Source organism: Rattus rattus, chromosome 8 (assembly GCF_011064425.1).
Source record: "Rattus rattus isolate New Zealand chromosome 8, Rrattus_CSIRO_v1, whole genome shotgun sequence".
Lineage (NCBI taxonomy): Eukaryota > Metazoa > Chordata > Mammalia > Rodentia > Muridae > Rattus > Rattus rattus.
The window spans coordinates 106,883,460-106,910,543 of NC_046161.1; the positions used below are offsets into that span (position 1 = coordinate 106,883,460).

The following is a 27,084-nucleotide window of genomic DNA, read 5'->3' on the forward strand; positions in this document are numbered from 1 at the left end:
GTGTGGGCCACCCTACCTGGCTAAAAGGATTTATTTGTACTTTTTTAAAATTATGAGTCGGCGTGTGTGTTTGTGTGCAAGTGTGTAAGCTGCCCTGGGAGGCCAGGGGCAATGAGTACCCCTGGGGCTGGAGTTACAGATGGTTTGTGAGCCACCTGACATAGGTGCTGGGAACCAAACTTGAGTCCTCTACAAGAGCAGTGCTCTTAACTGCCAAGCCATCTCCAGCCCCCAGAATCCACTTCCCATGCTGTATTTACAAAACCACATTCTTCATTCAACCACCACGGGTGCCCTTTCCTGTGTTAGGTTATCAAGGGTTGACCCTAATGCCTGGAGACTGAGCCGGGTGGCACCAGCAGGCTTTCAAGATTAGGTCTCGTGCCTGCCTAGCCTGCTACACTGGGGCCTCTGAGGACAGTTTCTCTCCACCCTGAAAGATTGTGGGAAACTCTTGTCAGCCTGCGGCATCCTGGTTCAGTGCTTCGGCCCCCCTCATCTGGTGGAACTGGAAAACCGGGCAGAGAGTCCTGAGAAGAGACCATGTCCTCACACAGAACCATCCCTTTGGTTACAGTTTGGCTTCAGCCTTACCCTCTCTGCCTAGAATCAGCCAGAACTTGGCCTCTTTTGAGGGCTTCTCATTCACTCCGTGATGCCCTCACCCAAACCTTCTTCACTGGTCATACACAACACTGTTCCGGAACTGAATGTGAGAGCCAACAAAGGTTTGGGCAGTGGTTAAAAGCTTCCAAACACAGTGACCAAAATTGATTCCAACTCACGTGTAACAGACCCACAGTGTCTCTGGCAGCAGTCACCCATGGTGCATCCTGCGACTCCACTGCACCATTGGTCTGAAGGCACAACAGGTACGGCTTGCACACGCCTTGCAAACCCTGAGAAGCCTCATAGCAGGTTTGGAACCACTGTGTTAGGAGCTGAAGTGTTTCTACTGCGTGCACCAAAGCATGACGGTCTAATTACAGGAAACAAAGAATTCTAATACTTACCTATCATTCCTTAGCATGTTTCAAATTATAGTGGCTAGATTATATTGGACAAATGCATCCACCTAATTAGTACGGGAATCTGTTTTTGTCCCTAATAAGTGGTAAGATTACGTGTATGCCGAATTTTAAAATAAATTCTTTTCTGATTCGTTACCAGTAAATGTTTGATTTGTACGCCTATTTTAGATACCTGGAGTCGCATAAAAACTTTTTGGGTAGAAAGGGATTGCTAGTGGAGAAAGCTTAAGAAGCCTTGCTCAGGGTCACCTGATGTCAGTGTCACCGCCCCCTCCCCAAACCCCTTCAGCATAGGCTCTTCAGGACTTGGGGACTCTGGTGTGTCTTGTGCCTCAGTAGCTGTGTTAGTTACTGGGTTGGGCGGGGGGGTGGGGGGTGGGGGGGAGTGGGGACCGCTTCAGGCCGCGATCAAAACTTGGTCCGAGATCCTGTAGGAGGCCCCATTCGGCAGACGCTGATTCGGATCAAAACTAGATCAGGCGATCGGAGAAGGGCATCAGACACACCAGCAGGTACACTCAGGATAGCTAGCACTAGTACGCACTCCTGCTTCTGCCTGCCGACTGCTGCCCTGGTTCGAATCCGCTGGAGGCGCGGTCTGCACCACCTGTGGCCTCCGATCCGAAGTTCAGTCTTCCCACAAAACCTCCGGGTGAGCTGATCCTTACACTTCCTCACCTGCTTCTGGCAGCCTTGAGGCCCAATGCGACCGGCCGGAAGCAGGGTCGTAAAATGCGCTTGCGCTGAGTGACAAGCTCTCAGAGAGAACCCCGGTCTCAAGGAGGTGTACAGCACCCAACACCAAGTTCATACACATTGCGCTTGCGCAGGACACCGAGGCCTGGGCGGGGCGTGCTCTTCGGCCAGCTGGAGTGCTCGGCGCTTGCGCAGGTCCAGGGCGGCGGCTCAGGCTTCGGGTGGGCATCATCTGTTCCTTTCTGGGCTAGCCTAGAATTCAACGGAGAAACGCGGCTGAGGTAGGTTCCTTCACGGACAGCTTAGACATCTCGATCGCAGGTGAGGCAGGGCATGCTAGGCACAAGGTCTTCCGTGTGCGCGTCTCCAACGCACTGAGGCCTCCGCCCCCTCTGGAGACTTAGAGTGCCCTCTCGAAGGTTCTATTCCAGCCTCCCCCTTTCTCAGCAACGCCTGCCCTCTCCCCTCTCCGTTCCGGGTACCTCTCAATTCTCCTGCGCACCTCCACTGGCTCGCAGAGCCACGCCCTTCCAGGACCACGCCCACCTGCCTTCTGTATCCCGAGCCACGCCCCCCATGCCTCTATTCTCTAGGCCTGGAGGACCCTCCAGTTCCTTGTCTTTCCTCCTCCAGGTACCCTCCCAAGCTTTCAACGGAAAATATAACTGTAAATTATTTGTGATTCTAATCGATACGAAGCAAGAATGAAGTCCAGATCTGGAAACACGGCAGGCGTTTAAACAAAGAATCGGTGTAATCGAAGTTAATCTCAGAGTCAGCAGGGGTTACATGGCCCCTGAAAAATAGAATTAAAGAATAGGAGGGTGTCCGGACATGCGGAATTCATTTCTGCTGGTGGAATAGGTCAAGTACTGGGCAAGGTGTTTAAATTTGAGTTTAAGCTGTTAAGCGTTCCTAAAAAAAAAAAAAAAAAAAAAAAAAAAAAAAAAAGAAAAAAAGAAAAAGAAAAAAATTGATACTGATTTATTCCTGGTTAAAAAAAAAACCGGCTTCAGGGGAAGGAATGTAATACCTAACATAGGAAAGGAAGCACACAGTCTTTGGCGTTCTTAATTTAAAAAACCCTCTAATGGATTGCAATGACAAAACTCCGTCTCTGTCCCGTTCTGTACACATACAGTAAACTGTAGCGGCGAGATGCGTTTAATGACCAAGCAGTGTGACACTTTGCGTTTCTCTGCCTTCTTTCTTTCGAGTAGACGTGATGAGAAGATGAAGTGAGGCACCAGTTATGAGACATGAGCTTATTGAACTATGGAGGCACCAGCTGAAGATCCCAGCCATGAGTCACAGGTCACCCCAGCTCCGGTACGTAAGAGCCACGGTTTAACGATCGTACGGAGGAGGAGTGCCAGCTCACAGGTGTGATGCCTCTTTCCTTGTCTCTCAAGGTCGTGGCTGACAGGAGGAGGGTGCTTGAATTTAGAGAACACTGAGGCAGGGGCATGTGCCTGAACATTAGGTTCACCATGCCGAGTGGTGTTGTGATCGCTTCAGGGAACACTTCAGCTTCTAAGTACAGTCTGTCCTTGTTCTTAGATGGTCTTAGCATAGGACCGGGAAAATACTTGGTACTTGAGAAGATCCTGTGCTCGGGAGCTGTTTTCCGCCTTGGATCCGTACATGCAGTTTGACCCATGTTACCAGGGAAGAGGGCTCCTTCCCTCTTAAGGAATATTGATTATGTACAGTTAATGAAATGAATATTCAAATAAAAAGGCTTTTTAAAAAATCAAATATTTTCATGTCTGTGGTGTCAGCTTCAGCAAGTCTTTTTCCCCTTTTTTTTTTTTTTTAAATTTATCTATTTATTTCATGTGAGTACACTGTCATCAGAAGAGGGCATCAGATCTCATTACAGATGGCTGTGAGCCACCATGTGGTTTGAACTCAGGACCTCTGGAAGAGCAGTCAGTGCTCTTAACCACTGAGCTATCTCTCCAGCCTGTCTTTTTCCTTTTAATGGTTTGCCATCCTTTCGGTTTTAATTTGCTTAATTACTTAAGTAATTGATATGGGGTCTCATGTGTATCTCTGGCTGGCCTGGAACTGCTATGCAGACATGACCGGTCTCAAATTCACAGAGATAAGCCTGCCTCTGGCTCCTGAACACTGGGATTAAAATTACCTCCATGCCCAGCAACTGGGCATGTATGGATTGGGCATTTTTATATGTAGGCATTTTTTTTAATATTTCATTAAACATTTTCCATTTTCAGCCGCAAAATGTTTTAATTCTACGAATGCCCAGTTTTTCTTTTGAGAAATGTAACTATTAAGACGGCTACGACATCATAGTATAGACATTGAGGATCTGTCACGACGAGGTGAAACTTAATTCTTGGTTGTAGTTTCCTCAGAGCACACGCACACACAAATAAGGTTAAGGCCATAATCTGGTCTCAAACCCAGGAACCAGTCCTTTCGTCTCTAGGGGCAAACAACTGCTTTGTGTCTGCCTGTGCACCGTCTGTACCTTTATGAGCTTATAAGGGTCCCAGGCCAGCCAGAACTAAGCAGTCCAAACAAACAAACAAAATGGAGGATCCTTGAACAAAGTTTGAGGTTGCCGCGTGTGTTTTCTGAGGCTCCCGTAGGTGATAATTGCTGTTTCTGCAGCTGTGGAGTGTTTCCTGGGTGGTTCCACCCTGCAACTGCTGGGTTTCCTGCACATGCTCCAACTGTGAATTGTGCAGCGTCTTGCGTTTGGTGCGAGGCTGCTGCGGTCTCTAAACCACCGTGCAGCCAGTTTACATCTCACTGGTAACCTTTCTGTGGGAGCGCAGATGTAGTCCACATCCCCTTTCCTACCTCCGCAGGGTGTCTGTACCTGTCGCCTTAGGTGGTGCCTCAGGTTGGAGACCCAGTGGTGGCTTTGTGGAGCTTTGAGGGTGCAAGGACCACATACTTTTGAGTTTCCTACCTGTGGTCACCAGTCTTCAGTAGCCCACAATAGTGCCACAGATAACATGCGGTCAGTTAGGAGGCTTAGAAATGGCTTCTCCTGATTGCCCCAGTGACGTTCGCCTCTTAGGAGTGGCTCAACAGTCCTACTGATACTGGCCCCTACTAGGAAAGAGGTGCTGTTGTAGGAACTTACATTTTCCTTTTTCAGGGCCAGTTTTACCTTGCTAAAGGGTCAGTTTTTGTTGAGTTTCTCTCTTTTCCTATTTGATTTCTGCTTTTATTAGTATTTTCTTTTAAGATCGAATCTCATTTTTTTTTCTTTTGACGCCTTGACATGGAAGGCCATGTCACTGACTTTAAATATTTCTTCTCTAACTTTTGAGCTCTAAAGACTAACTTGCCCCCAAAACGCCACTTTGTCTGCACCTCAACCATGTCCTGTGTTTTCATTATTGTTAGAATATATATTTTTTTAAAGATTTATTTATTATGTATACAATGTTGCACCTGCATGTACGCGTGCAGGCCAGAAGAGGGCACCAGATCCCATTACAGATGGTTGTGAGCGACCATGTGGTTGCTGGGAATTGAACTCATGACCTCTGGATAAGCAGACAGTGCTCTTAACCGCTGAGCCATCTCTCCAGCCCTAGAATATATTTTTTTAATGCATCACGATGGAAATTAGAAAATTTGCCCGACTGTTCGGAAGTATGTTGATTTCTAAATATTAGGGAATTATCTTTATTTTGTTATTCTTGATTTGCACACGCACGCGTACGTGTATGGGCATGCAAATGCCACGGCATATACGTGGAGGCCAAAAGACAGTTTTCAGTGCTTTATCCTTTCCTTCCGTGGGATCTGGGGACTGAGCTCGGGTTGTCTGGCCTGTGCAGGAAGCACTGTTACATGCTGGGCCATCTTGCCGGCCCCAAATTTGGGAGCCACTACTTTTATTTTATGACTGACCTTTGGTTTGATTGCATTTGACTGGAGACTGTGACACGCGCTATAATTTTAGCCCTTGTGAAGCTCATTGCGGCCCACTTGGTGGAATTTCTTGTTTTGGATGTCGTGTTCCATCCCCATCATGGAGCTCAAATGGTTTTTGATCATAAATCCTTTTTTATGAGTGTGTGTATAGACACCCATATGAATACGGGCACCTATGCACACCTATGTGTGTGTTTATGGAGGTCAGAGGGAGGAACTTGGGTGGCATCCTCAGAAATAGCATCTATTTGGTGCAGGGTCTCCCATGGGCTCAGAACTCAACCTGCTTGGCCAGAAATCTCCAGGAACCTGATGCCTGTGTCTCCTGTGCTCTGGGGTTGCGTGCACCCGTGCAGGCCGTTTTATGTTGTTTATATTGTTGGTAGCTTCTGCCCTTTGTGATGGAGAGTTTGCTTTATCAATGTCGAATGTAGCGAGACAGACAGCTTTAACATGTTGCTATTCTGTTTCTGTTTGTTACACTTCTTGTTTATACATTTTCCCCTTTTCTTCCCAGGTTTGGGGTTAATAAGACACTTGATACAATTTTACTTGTTGCATTTACTGGGTTTGTAACCATACTTTCTAAATACTGCTTTGGTAGCTAACCGGAGAGGTGGCACGCACATTCTTACCCTATTTCAGACTTTCTACTTCGCAGTATAAAAATCTTTTTGTTTTCCGGTTTCAATTCATTATAACATCAATTCACGTGCGTGGTGAACTCCGGGAGAGATGATCACTTCCGAATTTACACTGAGCAAAAGTTTTTAAATGACGTATGAGGAGCGGTTTCTCCTCTTTCTTTTCTTGCATTCTTTAACCTTTAAAAACAAATTATGTGGGGTTGGGGATTTAGCTCAGTGGTAGAGTGCTTGCTTAGCAAGCTCAAGGCTCTGGGTCCGGTCCCCAGCTCCGAAAAAGAAAAGAAAAAAGAAAAAAAAATTATGTATTTACTTAAATATAGGAGTGCTCTGTGTGCATATACACTCGCTGCCAGAAGGGGGCGTCACGAACCACGGTTTGGTTGCTAGGAATTGAACTCAGGGACCTCTGGAAGAACAGCCATTGTCCTTAACTGCTAAGCTACCCTTCCAGCCCCCTTCTTGCTTTCTTAGTTTCCATGTAGGCTCAGTCTTTTCAGCTTCAACAACTCATTTCTTTAGGAGCATGATTTCTTGTGATGTGGTATGGCAATCTTGGTTTGAATGAAAATACCTTTTGCTTTAATTTCTTTGGCATGGGGACTCACACCGTAACCTGGCCTGGAACCTTTGAGTTCACACAGACCTGCCTGCCTCTGCCTCCCGAGTGCTGGGATTAAATGTGTCTGTCACATGGTCCAGTTTTTAACCTTGATTTCCGAAGGTGGTTTTAGGGTTGAATTCTTTTCCATTATTTCCTTTGTTTGCTGCTGTTTGTTTGGTGCTGTCTTGTTCTCTGCCTTTAAGACGAGGTCTCTTGATAAACTGGGGGCTAAACTGGCAGCCCAGGAGCTCCAGTGACCCCTCTCTCCTCTCCCTGTGGTGCTGGGGTTATGGGGGTCTGGAAACCATACTGCTGGTTTCCAAACTCACAGTAGATCCTGTACAATGAGCTGTTTCTCTTGGCCTCCGCCTGACTCTGACTTTACAGATTCCAAACAAGTAAGTAGGAGAACAGGATATTCGGAAAGACATTTGTTGGAGATCTCAGAGCAGATCTGTACTGTGGAAAGAGTTCTTTCAATCCCATAGAGGTTTATAAGGAAACAAAATATCTAGAGCATAAAATAAACAAACATGTGTCCTATGGGGAGCAGACTCAGACAACATAAACGAAACCCAGAGAACAAAAGCCCCGATAGGGTGATGGTTGAAGAACTGAAACTAAATACCCAAGACACTCTTTATAGCCGTCTCCAGCACAAGTTGAAGTGTCGGTGTTGTTGGCTGTGGTTGCCAAGTGTTGAGGCAAAGGGTACCCCATTGCTGGCAGAGTAGGCAATGGTGGAAGAACATGATGCACCTTTGGAAAGGTTTACCCATTGAGCCTGACGGTCTGTCTCCTAGGAATAAATAAGGCTACATGTGCACAAACTTTTTAAAAAAGATTTATTTACTTATTCTATATGAGTACACTGTGGCTGTCTTCAGACACACCAGAAGAGGGCATCAGATCTCATTACAGATGGTTGTGAGCCACCATGTGGTTGCTGGGATTTGAACTCAGGACCTCTGGAAGAGCAGTCAGTGCTCTAACCACTGAGCCATCTCTCCAGCCCATGTGGACTTATTTCTTTATTTATTTATGGTGGTAGGAAATGATGCCAGGAGAAACTCTGAGGCTGACCAAAGAATCAAGCAGAATTCAGTAGTTTATGAAAACATTAGCAGTTTCTACAAGACACAATCTAAGAAAATTTGAACTGTCAAAAGGAGGCAATGTGAGGTATTAGTCACCAAAAACAAGCTGTGTTGAAAGGGGGAAGTCTACTCAGAAAAGGAGGAGAGAGGGAGGGAAGGGTGGAGGGAGAGGTTGAGAAGAAGAGAGGAGATGTGGCACGGGGAAGGAAGAAGGGAAGAGTCGTGTGGTGACAGCCTGGAGTGGGTCTAAAGGGTTTGACGTAATAGGGAGCGTGGCGTAGTGGGCGGAGAGGTAAACATACTCTATGAAGGCAAGTCTCGTTACTCTGATGAAATGCCAGGAGTACAGATGGGCTCTAAGCAATTAAAACAGGCCCGATACATGCTCAGAGAATCCTGAATGGCCACACTAAGGCAGGCAAGTGGAAATGCAGGATAGTAATCGGCACCCTTCAGATGGGCACAGAGAAAGGGATCAGCGCCTGCTGTTAATGAGGGACACGCCTCCTTTGTACTTACGCTCAGTGGGTCAAGTCTCCATCTCACTGAGTCCTAGTGCAGTCCTGGGGGCCCTTCGCGTTGTAATAAAAGCCATAGAAGTGACGGTCTCGGGCAGAGTGTGGTGGTCCTCACATCTGATCCTGGCACTTTGGAGGCAAAGGCCAGCACTTGAGGTCAGCCCGGTCTACACAGTTCGTTTTAGGCCAGCCAGAACTACACAGCAGACCCCTGTCTCAAAACAACGCCCTCAGACAAGAAGAGAAAGGTAGCCTTGACCAACTTTACACTTAAGAATTTATCTGCAGGAACTTCTCAGGTGCATGCAAGATGATTGGTGTTCAAGGAAATTAATAATTGATAACAGGAGAAGCTGGGAGTAGTGTGCATATTCCAACAAAGGAGATTGGATAAGTAAGCTCAGATAATTCATAGACTAGAATACTACACAGGTACCAGAAATTTTTTTTCTTTAATACTTCTGTGCATTGGTGTTTGCCTGCGTATATATCTATGTGAAGATATGTCAGATCCCCTGGAACTGGAATTACAGGCAGTTGTGACATACCACGTGGTGGCTGGGAATTGAACTCAGGACCTCTGAAAGAGCAGCCTGTGCTCTTAACCGCTGAGCCATCTCCCTAGCCCGGAAATGTGATGTTTTTGTTCTCCAGGCTGTACATCCACTCAGGCAAAGCTAGATTCTTGACTGACGTGGAAAAGAATAGTTGGATGAGTCAGAGCGAAGCCAAGTTAGTGCATTTTCTAAGCACATTTAGGGAGAGTACGTTTTGAGAGGGGAAATGTGATCATTTGGGCTTTCGAGGTTACATTGTTTAAAGCATGTAACTTCCAAGAGAGTTTAGAGACTAAGCAGTTTAAAAATTCAGTGGTGTTAAAAAAAGACTTGAGCTGCATTACGCAGGTGGTGCTACGAGGCCCCCACACTGCTTATAGTTAGGGTTGGCAGAAATGCGTTAGTATGGTAAAATTTAAAGGCCATAACCATTCGGGTCCTAAGGAAGCATGGTTTGCTGGTTTTAGTGTCCTTGTTTAAGGTATCGTGAAGAAGATACACATTATCTCTCAGGTGGTTTTGATTTTGTTGGTTGTATTGAAGTCACTGGTTTTTAAAAAATCTTTCATTTTTTTTTATTTTATGTGTATGTTTTGCTTGCATGTGTGCATGTATGCACCACATGTCTGCAGTGTCTGCAGAGGCTAGAAGGTGTCAGACCACTTGGGACTGGAGTTTCAGATGATTGTGGGTGCCAAGTGGATTGAACTTGAATCCTCCGGGAGAACAGCCAGGGCTCCCTTAATCACCGAGCCGTCACTTCCGCCCCCAGTACGTCTTTAAGGCGTGTTTACTCTGATAGACGGTGGCTATAGGGCACAGGCCATAGACTCGCAGTCTCAGCCGCACAGGTCTTAGCCAGGCTGCTTGAGCTCTGTTTGCAGTAGGGTAGAGGTTTATAGCAGTTTCCAGCACCTTCCGTAGGCCCTTGCTCTATCTGCCTGGTGCCTTAGGTCTGAAGAGACCCCTGGAGTCCGACAAGCTGTGGTATCTCTGTCACTAGTTGAGTGTCACTCTTGGGAAGCAAGTTGATAAAGCTGAGGGCCAGCACCCCCTTCTTCCTGTTCCTGTAGACATTCTCTCTAAGTCACCCTGTCTCGGAGATACAGAGGTAGACCAAAGGTGAGAATGCTCGGTGGTTCAGATTGTTTGAATAACAAATACTTTTTTTTTTTTTTTGGTTCTTTTTTTTTCGGAGCTGGGGACCAAACCCAGGGCCTTGCGCTTCCTAGGCAAGCGCTCTAACCACTGAGCTAAATCCCCAACCCCAACAAATACTTTCTCACGTGAATGTCTGAAGCAATCACGAGAGGGGGGGGGGAGAGAGAGAGAGAGAGAGAGAGAGAGAGAGAGAGAGAGAGAGAGAGAGAGCGGGTACATGGACAATAAAGCTGAGAGAGAGAGAGAGAGAGAGAGAGGCAGGCGCTCACAGTGTTGTCCTTCTGTCTGTCCCTGACGGTGGTAGGAGGAAGACCCTGTGGACTATGGCTGTGAGATGCAGCTCCTTCAGGACGGGGCACAGTTGCAGCTGCAGCTGCAGCCCGAGGAGTTTGTGGCCATTGCAGATTACACCGCCACCGACGAGACACAGGTACCTGTGCTTGCTCCTCATACCTCGACTGAAGGAATCTCAGAGTACCTCGCGGCGGAATTCACGTTCACAAGATTAAACAAGACCCGCGCATGACTGTTCACCTCTTAGCCTAACAGACTGCCCCATCTGGGTATAGAGATGCCCTGCAGGAGGATGGGGAAGCACCTCCCTGCTCGGAGAACTTGGTATAGAACCCTCCTGGTCACAGAACAGTGAGGCTATTGAACCGTCCTATGCTCTTGAGTCTGGTAGGAACAGGTCTGTGGAGTCTCCTAACTGAATCAGGCACACATAGCTAGCTGCCTGCCTTTGATTTTAAAAGTGTTAGGTAAGGGCTGGCAAGATAGCTCAGTGGGTACTGGCTGACAGCCTGAGTTGGATCCCTGGAGCCTACATGGTAGAGAGAACACTCTGGCCTCAGTACACATATTGTGGCAATTGTATGTACGTGTACATACACACATTCATGCACTCACACACGCACGTACGCACGCACTCACACAGGCGAGTACACATAATTGTAAGAAAAGAATGTGGATTAGACTGTGTTCTTTCTCATGGTTGTCCCCACACAGCACTTTTATCTTAGTGTTGATTTCCCCCCCCCTGCCCCCGCAGGTGGTTGGTGATCACCGAGGTTGTGGTGATTTGGTCATCCAGGGTAGGGACTTACTACCCAGTTATTGGTGAGATGCGGGTCAGCTGGACTCTCTCTTGAACTGTAACCTCTGTCTTGGTGACTGTTTTCCAGCTCAGCTTTTTGAGAGGAGAAAAAATTCTGATCCTGAGGCAAACCACGGCGGACTGGTGGTGGGGCGAACGTGCGGGCTGCTGCGGGTACATCCCCGCGAACCACCTTGGGAAGCAGGTGGAGGAGTACGACCCGGAGGACACCTGGCAAGACGAGGAGTACTTCGACAGCTATGGGACTCTGGTATCGTCTTCCAGATTCTCTGTTCAGCTGGGAGAGGGGAGGGAGGGGGAGGGGAAGGGAGAGGGGGAGGTGAGAGTAGGGAAGGGGGGGGGAGGGAGGTGGGTGGGGGAAGGGGGAGGGGGGAGGGAGGGTGGGGGAGGGATGGGGTGGGGGGGGGAGGGATGGAGGTGAGGGTGGGGGAGGGTGAGGTGGGAGGGGGAGGGAGGGGAGGGATGAGATGGGGGAGGGATGGAGGTGGGGTTGGAGGAAGGGGGTTGGGGGTGGGTGTGAGGCTCTTCCTAGTGTTCAGGGTGGGCATGCAGTCCTTCCTATTGACTCAGAGTCACCTGGGTCTGAGGATATTCTGCTCTGTCACCATGGGGTGACTAGAGCTGTGCGTGACAGTTGACATGAGTGTGCTCGTAGTACAACAGCTCTGTGCATAGATAAAGGAATCTGAAATCCATGTGCCTCTCACATATCTCTGTATGGTTTTCTTTTCCTTAAAAGTAAGAACATTTAAAAAAATGGAAAAGCCCCTTTGGCAGGCTCATTGACCTGTAGCTGTCGTCTGCTGACTCTGGCTAAATATTAGAGTGAGAAATTCCTAATTTCCCTTCTCACGGCTTTAAGAAAAAAAAGCAGTATGTTCCATTTTAAAATTGAAGTAGAAAAGTTATATAGTTTAACTGACAGTGATACTACTCCCTAAAGCCCTTTTCTCCTTCCTCTGTGGAGGTCAGTGACCCTATGGCTCAAGGTGCAGCCTTGCTTAAAACGAGGTCAAGAACAAGCTGTTTGTAAGGTGAATGTTCCAGATTCGAGGCCGAGTGGAGAAGGGAGGAGCTGGACTGTTGCCTCAGTCACTGTTCTAGGGCTGTGAGGAGACACCGTGACTGTGGCAACTCTTACAAAGGAACGCATTTAATCGGGGTTCGCCTGGACATGCTATATGGCAAGATTAAATCTAAAACCACTGGTGTATGTATATGATTAGTCCACGGGCTGGAGAGACGGCTCAGTGGTTAAGAGCAGTGGCTGCTCTTCCAGAGGTCCTGAGTTCAAATCCCAGCAACCACATGGTGGCTCACAACCATCTGTAATTCCAGTTCCAGGGGATCTGACGCCCTCTTGTGGCCTCCATGGGTACTAGGCATAAGCATACACGCAGGCTCAACACCCATACACATAAAATAATACAAATAAAAAAAACCCATCTCTCCCCTAACAAAATGAGACAAGACAGTTTCTTAGTCTCTTCAGGAAAGGTACACAATGAAAGAAAGACAGAGGCAGCTTTGCATGCACCACCATGGCTGTTCAACTTCCCCCAGCAGCAACCGTGTGGAGACCCTCTTGGCTAGAACAGCTAGGATTCTGTGCTAAACTGTGAAAACCTCATGCGGGATTTTATTTGCTGTCAGGAATAAGATATTTTGCCTCAGTTCGTCCAGCTCCAGTTACGGACAGATGCGGAACACATCCCACAGTGCACTTCAGCGTTTCTTTCTGGAGTCTTGTTCATTCTCTTACGGTTCGCTGCTCTGGCCAATCTCTGTAAGGCCCGATCTTCAGCATTTTCCTTGTGGTCTTAGGTGTTTGCGGCTTTGTCATTATGGCAGCCTTGTGCTTTTTTCTCCACGGCCACCATGGTGCCACGTCAGTGGGTACACGATTAGAAAGAAGCGATGGCGCTTACATGGCGTCCTCCTCCCTCTGGTGCGCATCTCGTTTTCTCTTTCGGTTTTGAGGCTCTTCTCGAGCGGGGCCTGTTCATGCTTGGCTCGAGTCACTGTTGGGTGATGGTCTTCGTGACCATCTCATGTGCTGTCCACCTTGGCCAGGTGGTGAAAGGAAGGCCCTAGAATCTCCAGCCACCCTGTTTCTTCTGCTCCCTTCGGTTGGTCTGCGTGTCTTGAAGTCCTGTTATTATCTCCACACGTATTTAGAACTTGATGCCTGGAGTTGGGGATTTAGCTCAGTGGTAGAGCGCCTGCCTAGCAAGCGCAAGGCCCTGGGTTCAGCTCCGGAAAAAGAAAAAAAAAAAAGAAAAAGAAAAAGAAAAAAAATATATAGAACTTGATGCCGGCTTGATGAATGGACTCCCGTGTGGGTGGGTCCTGACCTCAGTGTTCTTGGAACATCCTTCGGTCTGAAGTACCTTGTATGATGTCATTGCAGCAGCTCTAACTGGTTTGTTTTAGTACATCACATTCTCCATCATCTCCTCTTTAGCCCAGTCTGTGTTTAAAGCTAGTGGCTTGCAGGCAGGATGGTGACTTTTGACTCTTTTTTTAATCCAGACAGCCTCCAGAGGGGAGGACAGACTGAGGATAGACTTTGTTTTCATTTGGGGGCCACGTCATTGGGAGCAGCCGTGGGGCCTCTGAAGGCCCCATCCAGACCTCCTGTTTGTATTGATGCCACTTGAGCGTTGTCTAGGCGACGCCTGGGAGGCAGCAGCTGCAGTTTTCTGTGCATCCTAGAGCATCTCCCTCCAGTGGTACCTCAGCGTTGCTTTTATAGTTTGAGTGCACTACATTGGTTCAGCCTTGTCTGCAGCCATGGTTCTGCTAGCCCCCGAAGGGGCCTTTCTCTGCTTCTTTGAGATCAGATGTTTTCTTACCTCCAAGTGAAGGTGAGAGCCTTGGTGCCCACCCACCCCCATTATAGTCTTGCAAGGAATTGAGTGCTAAGCTTGAGTGACGTTTTTTGGGGAAGACCCTGCTGCCTCACTGACAGCCGATGCAGGATGTCCAGGGCTTTCTCTTGATGGATACCCGGTGAGGATGCAAAGTCCTTCCCGCCTTCGGAAGCGTACGTGGTGGGTATTCGCCCTTCTCTTCCGTATGGCCCACATCAACCTACTGCTCATCTGACTGACTTGGGGAAGAGTATGTTGAAGGAAGAGAGGAAATACTGGACCGATCTGGGACAGTTCCAAAAGCCTACCTTTCTTACGCTGTCTGCTGTTACTCTTATCTCTGGGCATACTTGATCTTTTGATTTTAAAGCCCATCGGTTATTAATAATTTTAGGACTAGGGATGGGAGCATAAGCCGTGTCCCCTGTTGTCTGTGGTTCGGGTGCAGGCCCCCTGAAGTGATTTCTTTATGTCCTGCTTTTAGAAACTTCACCTGGAAATGTTGGCCGACCAGCCTCGGACCACCAAGTACCACAGTGTCATCCTGCAGAACAAGGAGTCTCTGAAGGACAAGGTCATACTGGATGTGGGCTGCGGCACCGGCATCATCAGCCTTTTCTGCGCCCATCATGCCCGGCCCAAGGCAGTAAGTGTGTCTGCCCCCGCTGTGCCCAGCCGTGGGCCAAGGTGGCAGCTGGCTGGACAGGCAGCCACCCATGTAGCTTGCTTTCGGCTCTCGGGAGGGAAGTAGGCCACTGGCCCACACATGGCTGAGATTGTGACCTACCGTACGGGTCGTGAACCATTTAAAATGAGCAACATCAGTGACAGAGATTCTGTCAGTGGGCTACCTGACAGGGTAGCCAAGAAGCCAGTGCTGTGTACTGTACCCAGTGAGGAGCAACACCCAGATACTTTTCCGGCTCTCCCTTGAGCGTCTGGTATGGCCGTCCCCAGGACGTAGAGACACTCACTGTTTGTCTTAGGTTTTTTTTTTTTTATTGCTGTGACAAAGCACGAAGACCAAGAAGCAAGTTGGGGAGGAAAGGGTTAATTCAGCTCACGCCCCCCACATTGTTCATCACCAAAGGAAGCCAGGACAGGAACTCACCCAGGGCAAGAAGCAGGAGCTGATGCAGAGGCCATGGAAGGCTGATGCTTACTGGCTTGCTCCTCATGGCTTTCTTGGTCTGCCTTATAGAACCCGGGATCACCAAGCCCAGGGCCGGCCCCACCCGCAATGGCCTGGGCCCTTCCCCACTGACCACTGAGAAAATGGCTTACAGCTCATGGATGCTTCCCCTCAACCGAGGCTCCTTTTTCTCTGACGACTCCAGCTTATGTCAGGTTGACATACAAAACCAGCCAGTACACTGTCCTTTTTTGTCCTGGGCACTTGTTTTGTGGCTACAGGATGTGTGTGTCACACATGCGGGAGCCCAGGTAGCAGGGCTGAGGTCCCGGCTGCCTGCCGCTGTGCTTGCATTTGTCGAGGAGGCTCAGGGAGGAGGCGGAGTAATCAGTGGTACTTTCTCCAGTATCCCGTCCAGACTACAAGAGCGCTGATGGCTTGGCGGGCCACAGGCTTCCATTCACATCGCAGAGTCTTCTGTCACCCCTGTTCCGGGACCGGTTGTGGTTTGGGAGAACAGAGGTCGCACGCGTGGGTGGGTGGGGGCTCAGGTCATGAGCTAACGGTCCCCCTTTCTGCTGCAGGTGTACGCGGTGGAAGCCAGTGACATGGCCCAGCACACGGGCCAGCTGGTCCTGCAGAATGGCTTTGCTGACACAATCACTGTGTTCCAGCAGAAGGTGGAGGACGTGGTGTTGCCCGAGAAGGTGGACGTGCTGGTGTCGGAGTGGATGGGGACCTGTCTCTTGGTAATGCCTAGGCCTGTGGTAGTGTGGGGTTCCTTTGAAAGTCACCATTTCCCACGGTTCACCAAGTTGCAGTACATAGATGAAATAAATGGCCCTAGAGCAGTGCAAGCTGTGTTCACACACCCCAACCCCCTGCATCCACAACGATATGCTGGCACAGCCATACAAGCGAGCCAGCCACAGCATGTGCTCTTGTGGACAGCCCCAGTCACCTACACTGAAGGAAGGAGGCCAGCCTCCACACTGTGGGACTCCATTTAGAGAATGGAGAGTTTCCTGAATGCCGGGGCAGTGTGTGTGTGTGTGTGTGTGTGTGTGTGTGTGTGTGCTATGTGTGTGTGTGTGTCCACCAGCAGATGTGTCAACAGAACTGATGCTGGTGCTGACGTAGCTGTAGGGACACGTCCCAGGGGTACCCAAGTTCATGTGGATTGTATACCTTGTTAGGGCAGTTCTATCTGATAATAGAAAATAAAACATAAAGGTCACACCTCTGTTTCCTATGTGCCTTAGTCAGGGTTTCTATCCCTGCACAAAACATCATGACCGAGAAGCAAGTTTGGGGAGGAAAGGGTTAATTCAGCTTACACTTCCACATTGCTGTTCATCACCAAAGAAAGTCAGGACTGGAACTCACACAGGTCAGGAAGCAGGAGCTGATGCAGAGGCCATGGAGGGGTGCTGCTTACTGGCTTGCTTCCCCTGGCTTGCTCAGCTTGATTTCTTATAGAACCTAAGACCACCAGCCCAGGGATGGCACCACCCACAGTGGGCTGGGTCCTCCCACCTTGATCACCAGTTGAGAAAATGCCTTCCAGCTGGGTCTCATGGAGGCATTTCCTCAACTGAGGCTCCTGTTCTGTGAAAACTCCAGCTTGTGTCGAGTTGACACACAAAACTAACCAGTACACTACGTGTACACATATTTGTGAATGCAGGCAGGACAGTACTTGAAAGTAATCCAGTTCCTTCAGGGGCTGGGTTTTCTCGTGATTTGCATTGTGTTTCCTTTTCTAGATCCTATAAATTCTTACGGTCTTTAGCTTGTTGTAAAACTTGGGTAGATCACTAAGAAAGTGAAGCCTTCGGCCGCTTCCTGTCTGTGATGGCAGAAGGCGATGGGACCTCTAGTGTTAGCCTTCAGCCCCTGCCCTGACTCTCTCATTCCTGAGTTTGAACTAAGTCTAGGTACAAAAGGAAGCCTGACCTGTTTGTGTTGGTCTTACTGAGTCCTAAAAATGACAGACTTCGCTGATGGACTTCCTGAGGGCTTGATGGGAAGATGGGACACCTGTTCTTCTAAGGGACCCACAGTTATGCACTTGACCAGAGGGTTATGAAAATGCCGGGAACGCCACAGACGAGCTAATCTTGTTAGGTAGAGCCAGGGTACACCTGGGAGCACTTTAAAGTCTAGTAGCGTGACTCCGGGTGTCGGTCTGGGGCAAGCACAAAAATGTCTGTCGGTCGTAAGCTCCTCTTGGTTGCCAGTTCAGTGGGAAGTGACGTGAACCCAGTTCGGGCTGTGAGGCTCGTATAACATTTTCACAAGAGCGTAGAACAAACCCCAAGTTCTCACATAGGCTTCCCCACCCAGCTGGGACAGTTTCAGGGTAAGACTGAAACCCCAAGATGGGCTGTGGCATTCTGGCCGTGGGGTTCGAGACCTCGGTGATACATCTGCTCCTACTCCTCCCGCACAGTTTGAGTTCATGATCGAGTCCATCCTGTACGCCCGGGATGCGTGGTTAAAGGAGGACGGCATCATCTGGCCAACCACGGCGGCACTGCACTTGGTACCCTGCAGCGCTGAGAAAGACTACCACAGCAAGGTGCTCTTCTGGGACAACGCGTACGAGTTCAACCTCAGTGCACTCAAGTAGGTGTGCGGGGCCACTCACAGGGTTTATCGCTTGCTGTGTTGACCACTGTGCAGGCATTTGATGAGGGTCTCAGTGCGTCTGAGAAGCAGAGCTCTGGTCCTGTCCGTCAATCTTTACTCTGTGGAAAACACAGTTTTTTTCTCCTTTATGAACGACACACCTTATGTGTCCTCCTGGGACCCAGAATGAACTCAGAAACATTGCTGAGACTTTCTTGTCTCTGTCTCCTCTGCCTTCCCTGCCCACCCCTCTGGACTCCTCAGGCGGTTATGTGCATAGGGAACCTGTTACGGGTGGGGAGATGTGCCTCCTCCTGCCTTCCCTCTGTCTCAGCTATGGTAGCAATCTCCATCTTGTATTCCTGGAGGAGACTCTTCAGGACACAGGTAGAACGAGCAAGTAGTCAAGGTTTATTTTTAGCCTACGTACAAGTAAAGTGTTACGTGAGTACCCCCTCCTGGTACAACAAACAAACAAGGGTCTTCACAGAAACGCCCGCTGCCTAGTATCAACTTCCGGCGTCCGTTACTTTTCTGTTGCAAGGTGTTAAGACACCATGACTAAAAGTGACTTAGAGAGAAGAGTTCATTGGGCTTACGGCTCCAGAGGAATAAGAATCCGTCACGGCTGGGAGGCACAGAAGCAGGTAGCAGGAAAAGCAGCAGGATCAAGATGCCGAGAGCTCACGTCTTCCAATGTAAGCATGCGCGCAGAGAAAGTGAACCGGAAGTGGGGTGGGGCCATCAGTGCTTAAAGCCCGCCCGCTCTGACAGACTTCAGTGGCAAGAGGGAAGGGAAGGGCTCCCCTAGTATCTACATTGCCCAACCTCGGAGCGAACCAAGCTGGTTCCTTTCCTAGAAAGAATAGATGGACGGTTTCTTGGGGGCTATCTTTACCCGCAGTTCAATCTGTTATAATTAGATGTATTAGATGCAAGAATATGTAAATAAAAAAAAAAAAAAAAAAGAGGCTGGTTGTGGTGATGCAAGCCTTCAGTGCCCAGGAAGCAGAGGCAGGTAGATCTCTATGAGTTCAAAGTCAGCCTGCTCTACAGTAGTAAGTTCCGGGCTAGCCAAGGCTATGAAGTGAGGCTCTGCACCCCTACTCCTCAAAAAAGAACAGGCGAAAGGCGTAACCCATAAAGTTGAGAAGTTTACTAAAGGAGAGGGCAGCCGTGACAATGCGTGCGCTGGGGCTGCTGGGAATGGCTTGTCTTCCCCGATGTCCTTCCTCTTCCCTGGACAGTTTGGCTGATTCATACTCGGGTGTAAGCTTTCATACCCTTCTCAGCATTCTGGGCCTGGCCATTTCGCTGGTTTTCACTGTAACAGAACCTAATACAGCAAGCGACTCCTTACTATCAAGGGGAAATTTGGCAAAAGGAGCCCAGAGAGAACCTCACGTCCCAAGGAGGAGGCTCTTCTCTAGAGCGGACCTTGACATGGTGGGTGGGAGTGGGAAGAGCCCCTCTAAGAGCATGGTTGTCCTGAAACACAGGAATTAAGACCTCCTGAGGTGAAGCTTTGCTGGAGAGTAGACCTTGAAATGAGGAAAGAGTCCCTCCCACCGAGAATGAGACTCTGTTCTAGAACAGGCCCTGAGCCAGAGCCAGAGCCTCCTACAAGGAATCTGCTCGAAGAATGGACCCTGAGACAAGCCTTCTAACTTTTTGGGTGGTTTGAATGAGAACTGTCCTCTGCAGGTTCTGGTATTTGGACACTTGGTGTCCGGCTGGTAGGGCTGCCTGGGGAGGTTTAGGAGGTACAGCATTGCTGGAGGAAGTCTGTCAGAGGGGGTGGGCTTTAAGCACTGATGGCCCCACCCCACTTCCGGTTCACTTTCTCTGCTTGCATGCTTACATTTGAAGATGTGAGCTCTCGGCGTCTTGATCCATGCCTTCCAGCTGTGACGGATTCTTACTCCTCTGGAGCCGTAAGCCCAATGAACTCTTCTCTCTAAGTCACTTTTAGTCATGGTGTTTTAACACCATGCAACAGAAAAGTAACGGACGCTGAAGTTGATACTAGGCAGCGGGCTGTTTCTGTGAAGACCCTTGTTTGTTTGTTTGTTTGTGGAATGCAAAAGACTTTGGAACTTTTGGACCAGAAAAGCAATTGACTGCTGTAAGCAGAACCTAAAGGGCCAGCCTCATCGGAGTGTAGGAGACAGTGGTGCCATAGAGACAGGAGCAAAAGAGACTGAGGGGCCTCACCCAGGAGGTTTCAGAGGGAAGCAAGGACTCTAAAAGTAACCAGAGTCGAGGTTACTCTTGTGATAGTTTGTCAAAGAATCTAGCTGCCTTCTGCCCTTGTCCTAAGAACTTGCCTGGGGCTCAAATAAAAAGCAATAAATTTCCTTGGTGGAGAAAATTTCAGGAACATAAGATTGAATCTGTGGCATGGTTGTCAGCGACAGCCCTTAGGGGCCAGATCTGCGATACAAAAGAGCAAGCAGGGCAGGTGGAAATATAAAATGTAAGTTCATAGAAAATAGAGCCCCAAGAAGCTAATGTTAGAGCCAAGGCAGCGCTGGCTGGAAGAGAGGCTGTGGAGAGGCCTGCTCAGCCCTGGGACAAAGGGAAGAGTGCACTCAGAATAACACCCACTCAGCCAAGCCTCCAGCCTGTGAAGGAGAGCCTTCAGGGTCTTCTGCCCATACGAAATAACAACCAAACTTAAAAAAAAAAAATCAAAATTGCTGCTAATATAGTTCAAGGGAGCCAGGATCAGTCCCAACCTGACGTTGTCATCTTCAGTGGTTTAAATGAGAATGGGTTTATATATTTGAGTGTTTGGTCCCCAGTTAATGGAACTGTTTGGAAAGGATTAGGAGGTGTGGCCTCGTTAGAGAGGTTGTGGCATCCTTGAAGTGTGGCCTTGTTGGAGGAGGTGTGGCCTCGTTGGAGGAGGTATGACCTCATTGGAGGAGGTGTGGCCTTGTTGGAGGAGGTGTGGCCTCGTTGGAGGAGGTGTGGCCTCGTTGGGGGAGGTGTGGCCTCGTTGGAGGAGGTGTGACCTCGTTGGAGGAGGTGTGGCCTCGTTGGAGGAGGTGTATCACTGGTGTAAGCTTTGAAGTTTCAAGAGCCCACATCAGGCCCTCTCTCTCTCTGCCTGCTGCCTGCCAACCAGGATGTAAGCTCTTAGCTTCCGCCCCAATGTGATCCTCACTTGCCTGCAGATGTGCCCTCTGCCATGATGATCATGGACTAACCCTCTGGAACTGTAAGCAAACCCCCAATTGAACGATTCCTTTCGTACGATGCCTTGGTCATTGTGCTTCTTCACAAAAGTAGAACAGTATCTAAGCCATCATCCACGAGATACTGGCTTTACAGGCACAAAAGAGGCAGGAGTAAAGAGTTTGGGGATTCTTCCTCCATAAATTCAGAAAGCCACTGAGGGTAGGCCCTGTGTGGCAGGGGAGTCCCTACGTGAAGGCATTGAGAGGCCACTGTGTGAGTCTGTGAATAGAAAGCCTGGGTTGTGGTAAAGACCCCAGAATAGTGAGCTATCTACCAAGGAGAGAGATTCACGTTGCAGGCAGCGAAACGGGAGAGCAGAACCATCCAATCCCTTTGCAATTAAAGTCTCAGCCATCGGACACGGGTCTGGAGGGCTTAGCTCTCACCGTGCGGAGGTCTGGTCTTGCTCTGGTCCTGTATTTTTCCTCCACGCCCCCCACTCCTAATACTTGGAATGGTAATGCATGTACTTTGTTGTTATTTTAGAAGTATGTATTTGCCTTTTGGGTTTTATAGAGGTTTGCGATTGAGAGATTACACTGAGGCCCAGAAGGGACTTTGGACCTTTAAGTAATGTTGCTACTCTGAAAGGCCGCCAGGACTTTCGAAATTGGACCAAATGCGTATGTATTATGATGCAGCCATGAGCCTCTGGGGGCCAGGGAGTGGAATGTGGTTGTTTGAGAAATGTCCCACGTGGCTCTGGTATTTGAACACTTGCTGTCCAGTTGGTAGCCCTGGAGTTGGGGAGCCCTGGATGTGGCCCCGTCAGAGGAAGTGTGTCACTGGGGGGGCGGGCCTTGAAAGACGATAGCTTTGCTCCACTTCCACGTAACTCTGTGGTGGTTTGTGCATCTTCGGCCCAGGGAGTGGCACTATTAGAAGGTGTGGGTCTGTTGGAGTGGGCGTGGCCTTGTTGGAGTGGGTGTGGCCTTGTTGGAGTGGGTGTGTCACTGTGGGCGTGGGCTTTAAGACCCTCATCCTAGCTGCCTAGAAGTCAGTCTTCTCCTAGCAGCCTTCAGATAAAGATGTAGAACTCTTAGCTCCTCCTGCACCATGCCTGCCTGGATGCTGCCATGCTCCCACCTTGATGATACTGGACTGAACCTCTGAACCTGTAAGCCAGCCCCAGTTAAATGTTGTCCTTATAAGAGTTGCCTTGGTCATGGTGTCTGTTCACAGCAGTAAGACCCTGAGTAAAGACACTCTTTCTGTTCCATGCTTGTATTTTGTAAATGTGGGCTCCCAGCTCCCTTCTCTGCCTGTCATGTCTGCCACAATCCTCCCCACCACAGCAGACTCTTAACTGCCCATGGAGCTCGAAGCTCAAGCAGACTCCCTTTTCCCATAAGTCATGTTTTATCGTGATTTTTCTCACAGCAACAGAAGAGCAGTACAGCACCTCATAACCCCAGGATTGACACATCCTCAGGTTTCTAGGTATAGTCGGAGTTAGTTCATTTGTAATGATGAAGTCTTCAGTATTGTGTGGGGTGTGGAAACACACGTTAGTTCCCAGTGCGTGCTCTGGGTGTGTAATGAGCATGAACAGGTATACCCATGCTGTTCAGGAAGTATCAGGATTGTTGACTTCACTTCCTGGTCCGGTGGACACCAGTGCACTTGAGCCCTGGATTCTGATTCAGGTGATTTCCTGAGGCCTTTGGTCTTTTATAGCTGCCTCTACTAGACGGGTGTGGCGAACTGTTCCTTCCCCTTGAGAGCAAGGTGTGAAAGCCCCTTTGCCAAGTACAAGAAACTACCGATATCTTCAGGGAGGACCAGACCAGCCTCTGCTCCTGCTGATACTTTGGGAGGGTGGAGTACTGGTGGGAAAAAAAATGGTCCTACAGGCATTTTATCTTATTTATTTTTAATTAAAAAGTCAAAATAATAGAGAATGCGATAGAAAAGCATCACGTCCTCCCTAATGAACACATGGAATCATTGTTCCTTGTTCAATATCCCAAAGGGAACAGAGAAGGAAGGGTCCTGTCTCTTGTGGTTCTCCAGCTCATCTAGACCTGGAGACATGGTAACATGTGGAGAGCTCTTTGGCTGTACCCAGGCAGGAGCCAGGGGTAGATAGACAAGGGAAGTCCTCCACAGTGCTGGCCTCTGGCACCATTTCCAGTGTTTCACAGCAGGGAGGCAGATGGAAGCATCAGAAAGCGGTATCCCCATTTTATAGTCCACATGCGGCCCTCCCATAGGGGGGCCCTTAGCCCTTGGCAACAGCAGTTGTTACAGCGCTCAACCTGAAATCCTTGGCTTTGAAGACTTGATACATTGTTGCAATTCTCTAATTCTCTCCACCTGAAATCCTTGCCTTTGAAGACTTGATACATCGTTGCAGTTCTCTAATTCTCTCCAAGTGGTCACGGTCGGCTTCTGAGTACTCAGATCTCTGTATCTGACATGATAAAGAAGGGCCCACTGACCAGTAGGCTCTGAGGACCATCTAGTGAGGCCCAGCAAGGCTGCAGAGCAGATGAACTTGGCCAGCAGGGGGCGATCCTCCAGGCTGGGCCTTCAGCGCTCACTTACTGCCAGTATATTTACGGGGAAATCCTTGCCTCACGCCTTTTCTTTAACTCTCCCCTTAGGTCGTTAGCAATCAAGGAGTTCTTTTCAAGGCCAAAGTCTAATCATATCTTAAAGCCGGAAGACTGCCTCTCTGAGCCATGCACAATATTGCAGTTGGACATGAGAACTGTGCAGGTCTCTGACCTGGAGGTGAGAGAGGGACTTGCTTCTGATGTTAAGTTGCTTTACGAGACACTGCAGCGTGTGTGTGCATGTGCGTGTGTGCATGTGTGTGTGCGTGTGTGTGTGTGTATATGTGTGTGTGTATGTGTGTGCATGTGTGCGTGTCTGCAAATGCGATGTGTGGCGTCTTGTTGGCGATGTGTGTGTGTGTGTGTGTGTGTGTGTGTGTGTGTGTGTGTGTGTGTTGGGGAGGGTAGGGAGGGGGAGAGTGTTTTATTGATGACTAGGTTACACCAATAAATGAACCGTGTTTTCCTTAAGTTCTGTTTTGGTTTTATCTTTCATGTTTTTATATTCTTTATATTTAATCTCTTTACTGTCTTCGGTTATTCTTTTACATTTATTCGATGTTCCCGGCATCCTAAAAACCGTACAAAGTTTGTTCCATTTATTGTGGTCTGGTAATTAAGTAACAAATTCTTTCAGCTGTTTCAAGCCCTGTCAATGATGAAAACTCTTGCCTCCTTTCCCATGGTTAGTTAGGTCCCGGTGACTGCTGGGTGAGCAAAGGAGTTCGGGATGGATGTAGACTTGCTCGGCTGAGGTTAGGGTTGGGGGATGAAGATGGGCACTGGTTTGTGGCACCAACATGTTGTCCTGTGTTTGGGGGCAGACCATGCGTGGCGAGCTGCGATTTGACATCCAAAAGGCTGGGACCCTGCATGGCTTCACAGCTTGGTTCAGTGTGCATTTCCAGAGCCTGGAGGAGGGCCAGCCTCAGCAGGTTCTTAGCACAGGACCGCTGCACCCGTAAGTGAGCCTACGGGGCGGGGGTGGGGTTAGGCAGGGGGATAAGGAGTGGATGGAAGCAGGCTGGCTTTCTGTGCTCCAGATACCCTCAGTCAGCTGCGTGGGGTGGTAAGGGATCCTCTGGCCTCTGCTTTGGTTATCCTCCTTCACCAGGAGATTAGACTTCCTGAGAAGTTTCCCTAGCATAGAAGGGCATCCACTCCCCTGACATCTCCTGGCCCCTCAGTCCATGAGGTTGCATAAATGGCTGGGGTGGCATGACGCCATCCAGTCCTTTGCTCTTCTGTAAAGGTGGTAGGTTGAGTCATCTGTGTATTCCCCCCCCCCAGCTCCCTGTGGTCCAGATCGGGGAGAGAAGATGGGCAGGGACATTTGAAGAGTGACTGGAACCAAAGATCACTCAGTCACTGTGCCCTTTCCTGTCCTCTGGGCCTGGGGACACAGAACCCAATGAAGTCACTCAGCCCCATGTGGGCCACCCAGGCGAACCTTCCTTGCCTTCTGGAAGCCCAGCCATCTCTGTAATGTCCCCTCTGCTGCCTCTGGAGCAGGGCGTCAGGCTCTGTGTTGTAGCTCTGATCCTGTAAGGACTTCGGACCATAGGGTTGCCTGTGGGAGGGCAGCTCTGGTTAGCACCAGACTAAGCTCTGTGTTCCTAGGTTTCTGGGCAGGACAGGACAGGCTGTCAGTGTAGAGGACCTCGTTGGGGCTACCAGATGAGGCTCGTAGGTGACCGTTCCTGTCTTGTAGCACCACACACTGGAAGCAGACCTTGTTTATGATGGACGACCCAGTCCCAGTCCACACAGGAGATGTGGTCACGGGTTCGGTGGTGTTACAAAGAAATCCGGTATGGAGAAGGCACATGTCCGTCTCTCTGAGCTGGGTTGTCACTTCTGCAGTTGATCCCACGTCTCAAAGGGTAAGATACTTCTTTATAGAAATTAGGCCCTGTAGGGGCTGGCTCTCGGGGAGACCACCCCAGGTGGTTATTATGAATGGTGGCAGATGTGTGTCCCCTGCCATCGTGGAGTAGCCTTTCCTGTAACATTATAATCTTCACACAGGACAAAGGTGTTATTAGCTACATTCCTCAGTTCATATTATGGGAGGTAGACAGTTCAAGAGTGTAACTATCTAATACTCATGTAACGTAGTTGTTCTGAGAAGTCCCATGCCTGCCCAGGGGTGCTATTTGCTCTTTTCCCAGAAGAGCCATGTGTGAGGGTGAATATTCCATACTCCATATGTGGAATGGCCTGGGGTGTGGAATGGCCTGATTTGGGGTCAGGCCTCAAGTCTTACAGGGATACTGGAAATGAGAGCTCTGTTTTCGGATACAGTGTTAATGAGGGAGAGAAAAAAATAACAAATGGCTCTATTTTGTGGTCATTTTATATTCAGTGTCAAGATGTTTGTCATTTAAGTATGGGCGCTTGGGATACCATTCCATCCGTTGTTAAGTTATTTGGAAATTCTGTGTGTTAAGCAGAAATGGTGAACCGACTCTTCTTTTAATTCGGTCCTTTACAGGCTGGAGAGAAAGTCTTTCCGATCTGGAGGTGACGGTTAAGCACCGCGTGGGAGTCACGGCCGTGGTGTGCATCTCGGTGGAAGAAGATGCATCTGGCCACCTACTGTGACGTACACACTCACCCGTCCCATGCTGACCCCTTCCTACCCAGCAGGTGACATCGGGCCCCTCACAGCTCAACCCCCAACCCCCAGTGTCATTTCTCCCGTAGGCTGTGTATATAGGTGTTCATCCTGTGGTGCCCGTCGCTGCCAGTCGTGTTCCCAGCCGGGAGTAGTTGTAGATCCCTCAGACACACATTTCAGCCTGTGTACCTGTGACTGTGATGTCCACACCTTGTGTCAGTGGTGTCCTTGATGCCCTCGACCAGCTGCTGCACCTGTGGACTGTGGCTTGCCGAGCCGTGCTCCGGTATGAGAGATGGCCGAGCACCCGTGTCTCGGGGCAAAGACTGGAGGTGGCAGCGTGCGCGGTGGGCTCTGCATGGGTAGCCGCGTGTAACGTCTTATGGGTAAATTGTATGTGGAGCATAGTACATGCTCAATAAATATTTTTTAATGAACAAAATATTCCATCTCCTGTTTCTGTGCATATACACTGTTTCTCAGAAGCGTGGTGTGGTGGTCTGGATGAAGATGGCCCCTACAGGGAATGGAACTATTAGGAGGTGTGGCCTTGTTGGAGGAGGTGTGGCTTTGTTGGAGGAGGTGTGGCTTTGTTGGAGGAGGTGTGGCTTTGTTGGAGGAGGCGTGGCCTTGTTGGAGGAGGCGTGGCCTTGTTGGAGGAGGTGTGGCCTTATTGAA

At 49.2% G+C, this 27,084-nt stretch overlaps 1 protein-coding gene across 1 annotated transcript; it reads left to right on the forward strand.

The window, feature by feature from the left end:
* Positions 1–1,859: 1,859 nt before the first annotated feature.
* Prmt2 (protein arginine methyltransferase 2) lies at positions 1,860–26,850 on the forward strand. The gene is made up of 11 exons (XM_032911057.1): positions 1,860–2,008; positions 2,948–3,056; positions 10,537–10,662; positions 11,417–11,599; positions 14,707–14,868; positions 15,939–16,103; positions 17,807–17,982; positions 23,835–23,964; positions 24,611–24,747; positions 25,498–25,669; positions 26,281–26,850. The coding sequence occupies exons 2-11, from the start codon at positions 3,003–3,005 to the stop codon at positions 26,311–26,313; spliced, it is 1,338 nt and encodes a 445-aa protein (XP_032766948.1). The 5' UTR covers positions 1,860–2,008; positions 2,948–3,002; the 3' UTR covers positions 26,314–26,850.
* Positions 26,851–27,084: the final 234 nt, after the last annotated feature.

Bases quoted from the DNA above. Each gene is read 5' to 3' on its own strand.
- Prmt2 (XM_032911057.1), top strand. From the start codon at position 3,003: ATGGAGGCACCAGCTGAAGATCCCAGCCATGAGTCACAGGTCACCCCA. The intron at 10,663-11,416 runs GTACCTGTGCTT...ACTGTTTTCCAG, and splicing joins CCGCCACCGACGAGACACAG to CTCAGCTTTTTGAGAGGAGA. The intron at 23,965-24,610 runs GTGAGAGAGGGA...GTTTGGGGGCAG, and splicing joins TGCAGGTCTCTGACCTGGAG to ACCATGCGTGGCGAGCTGCG.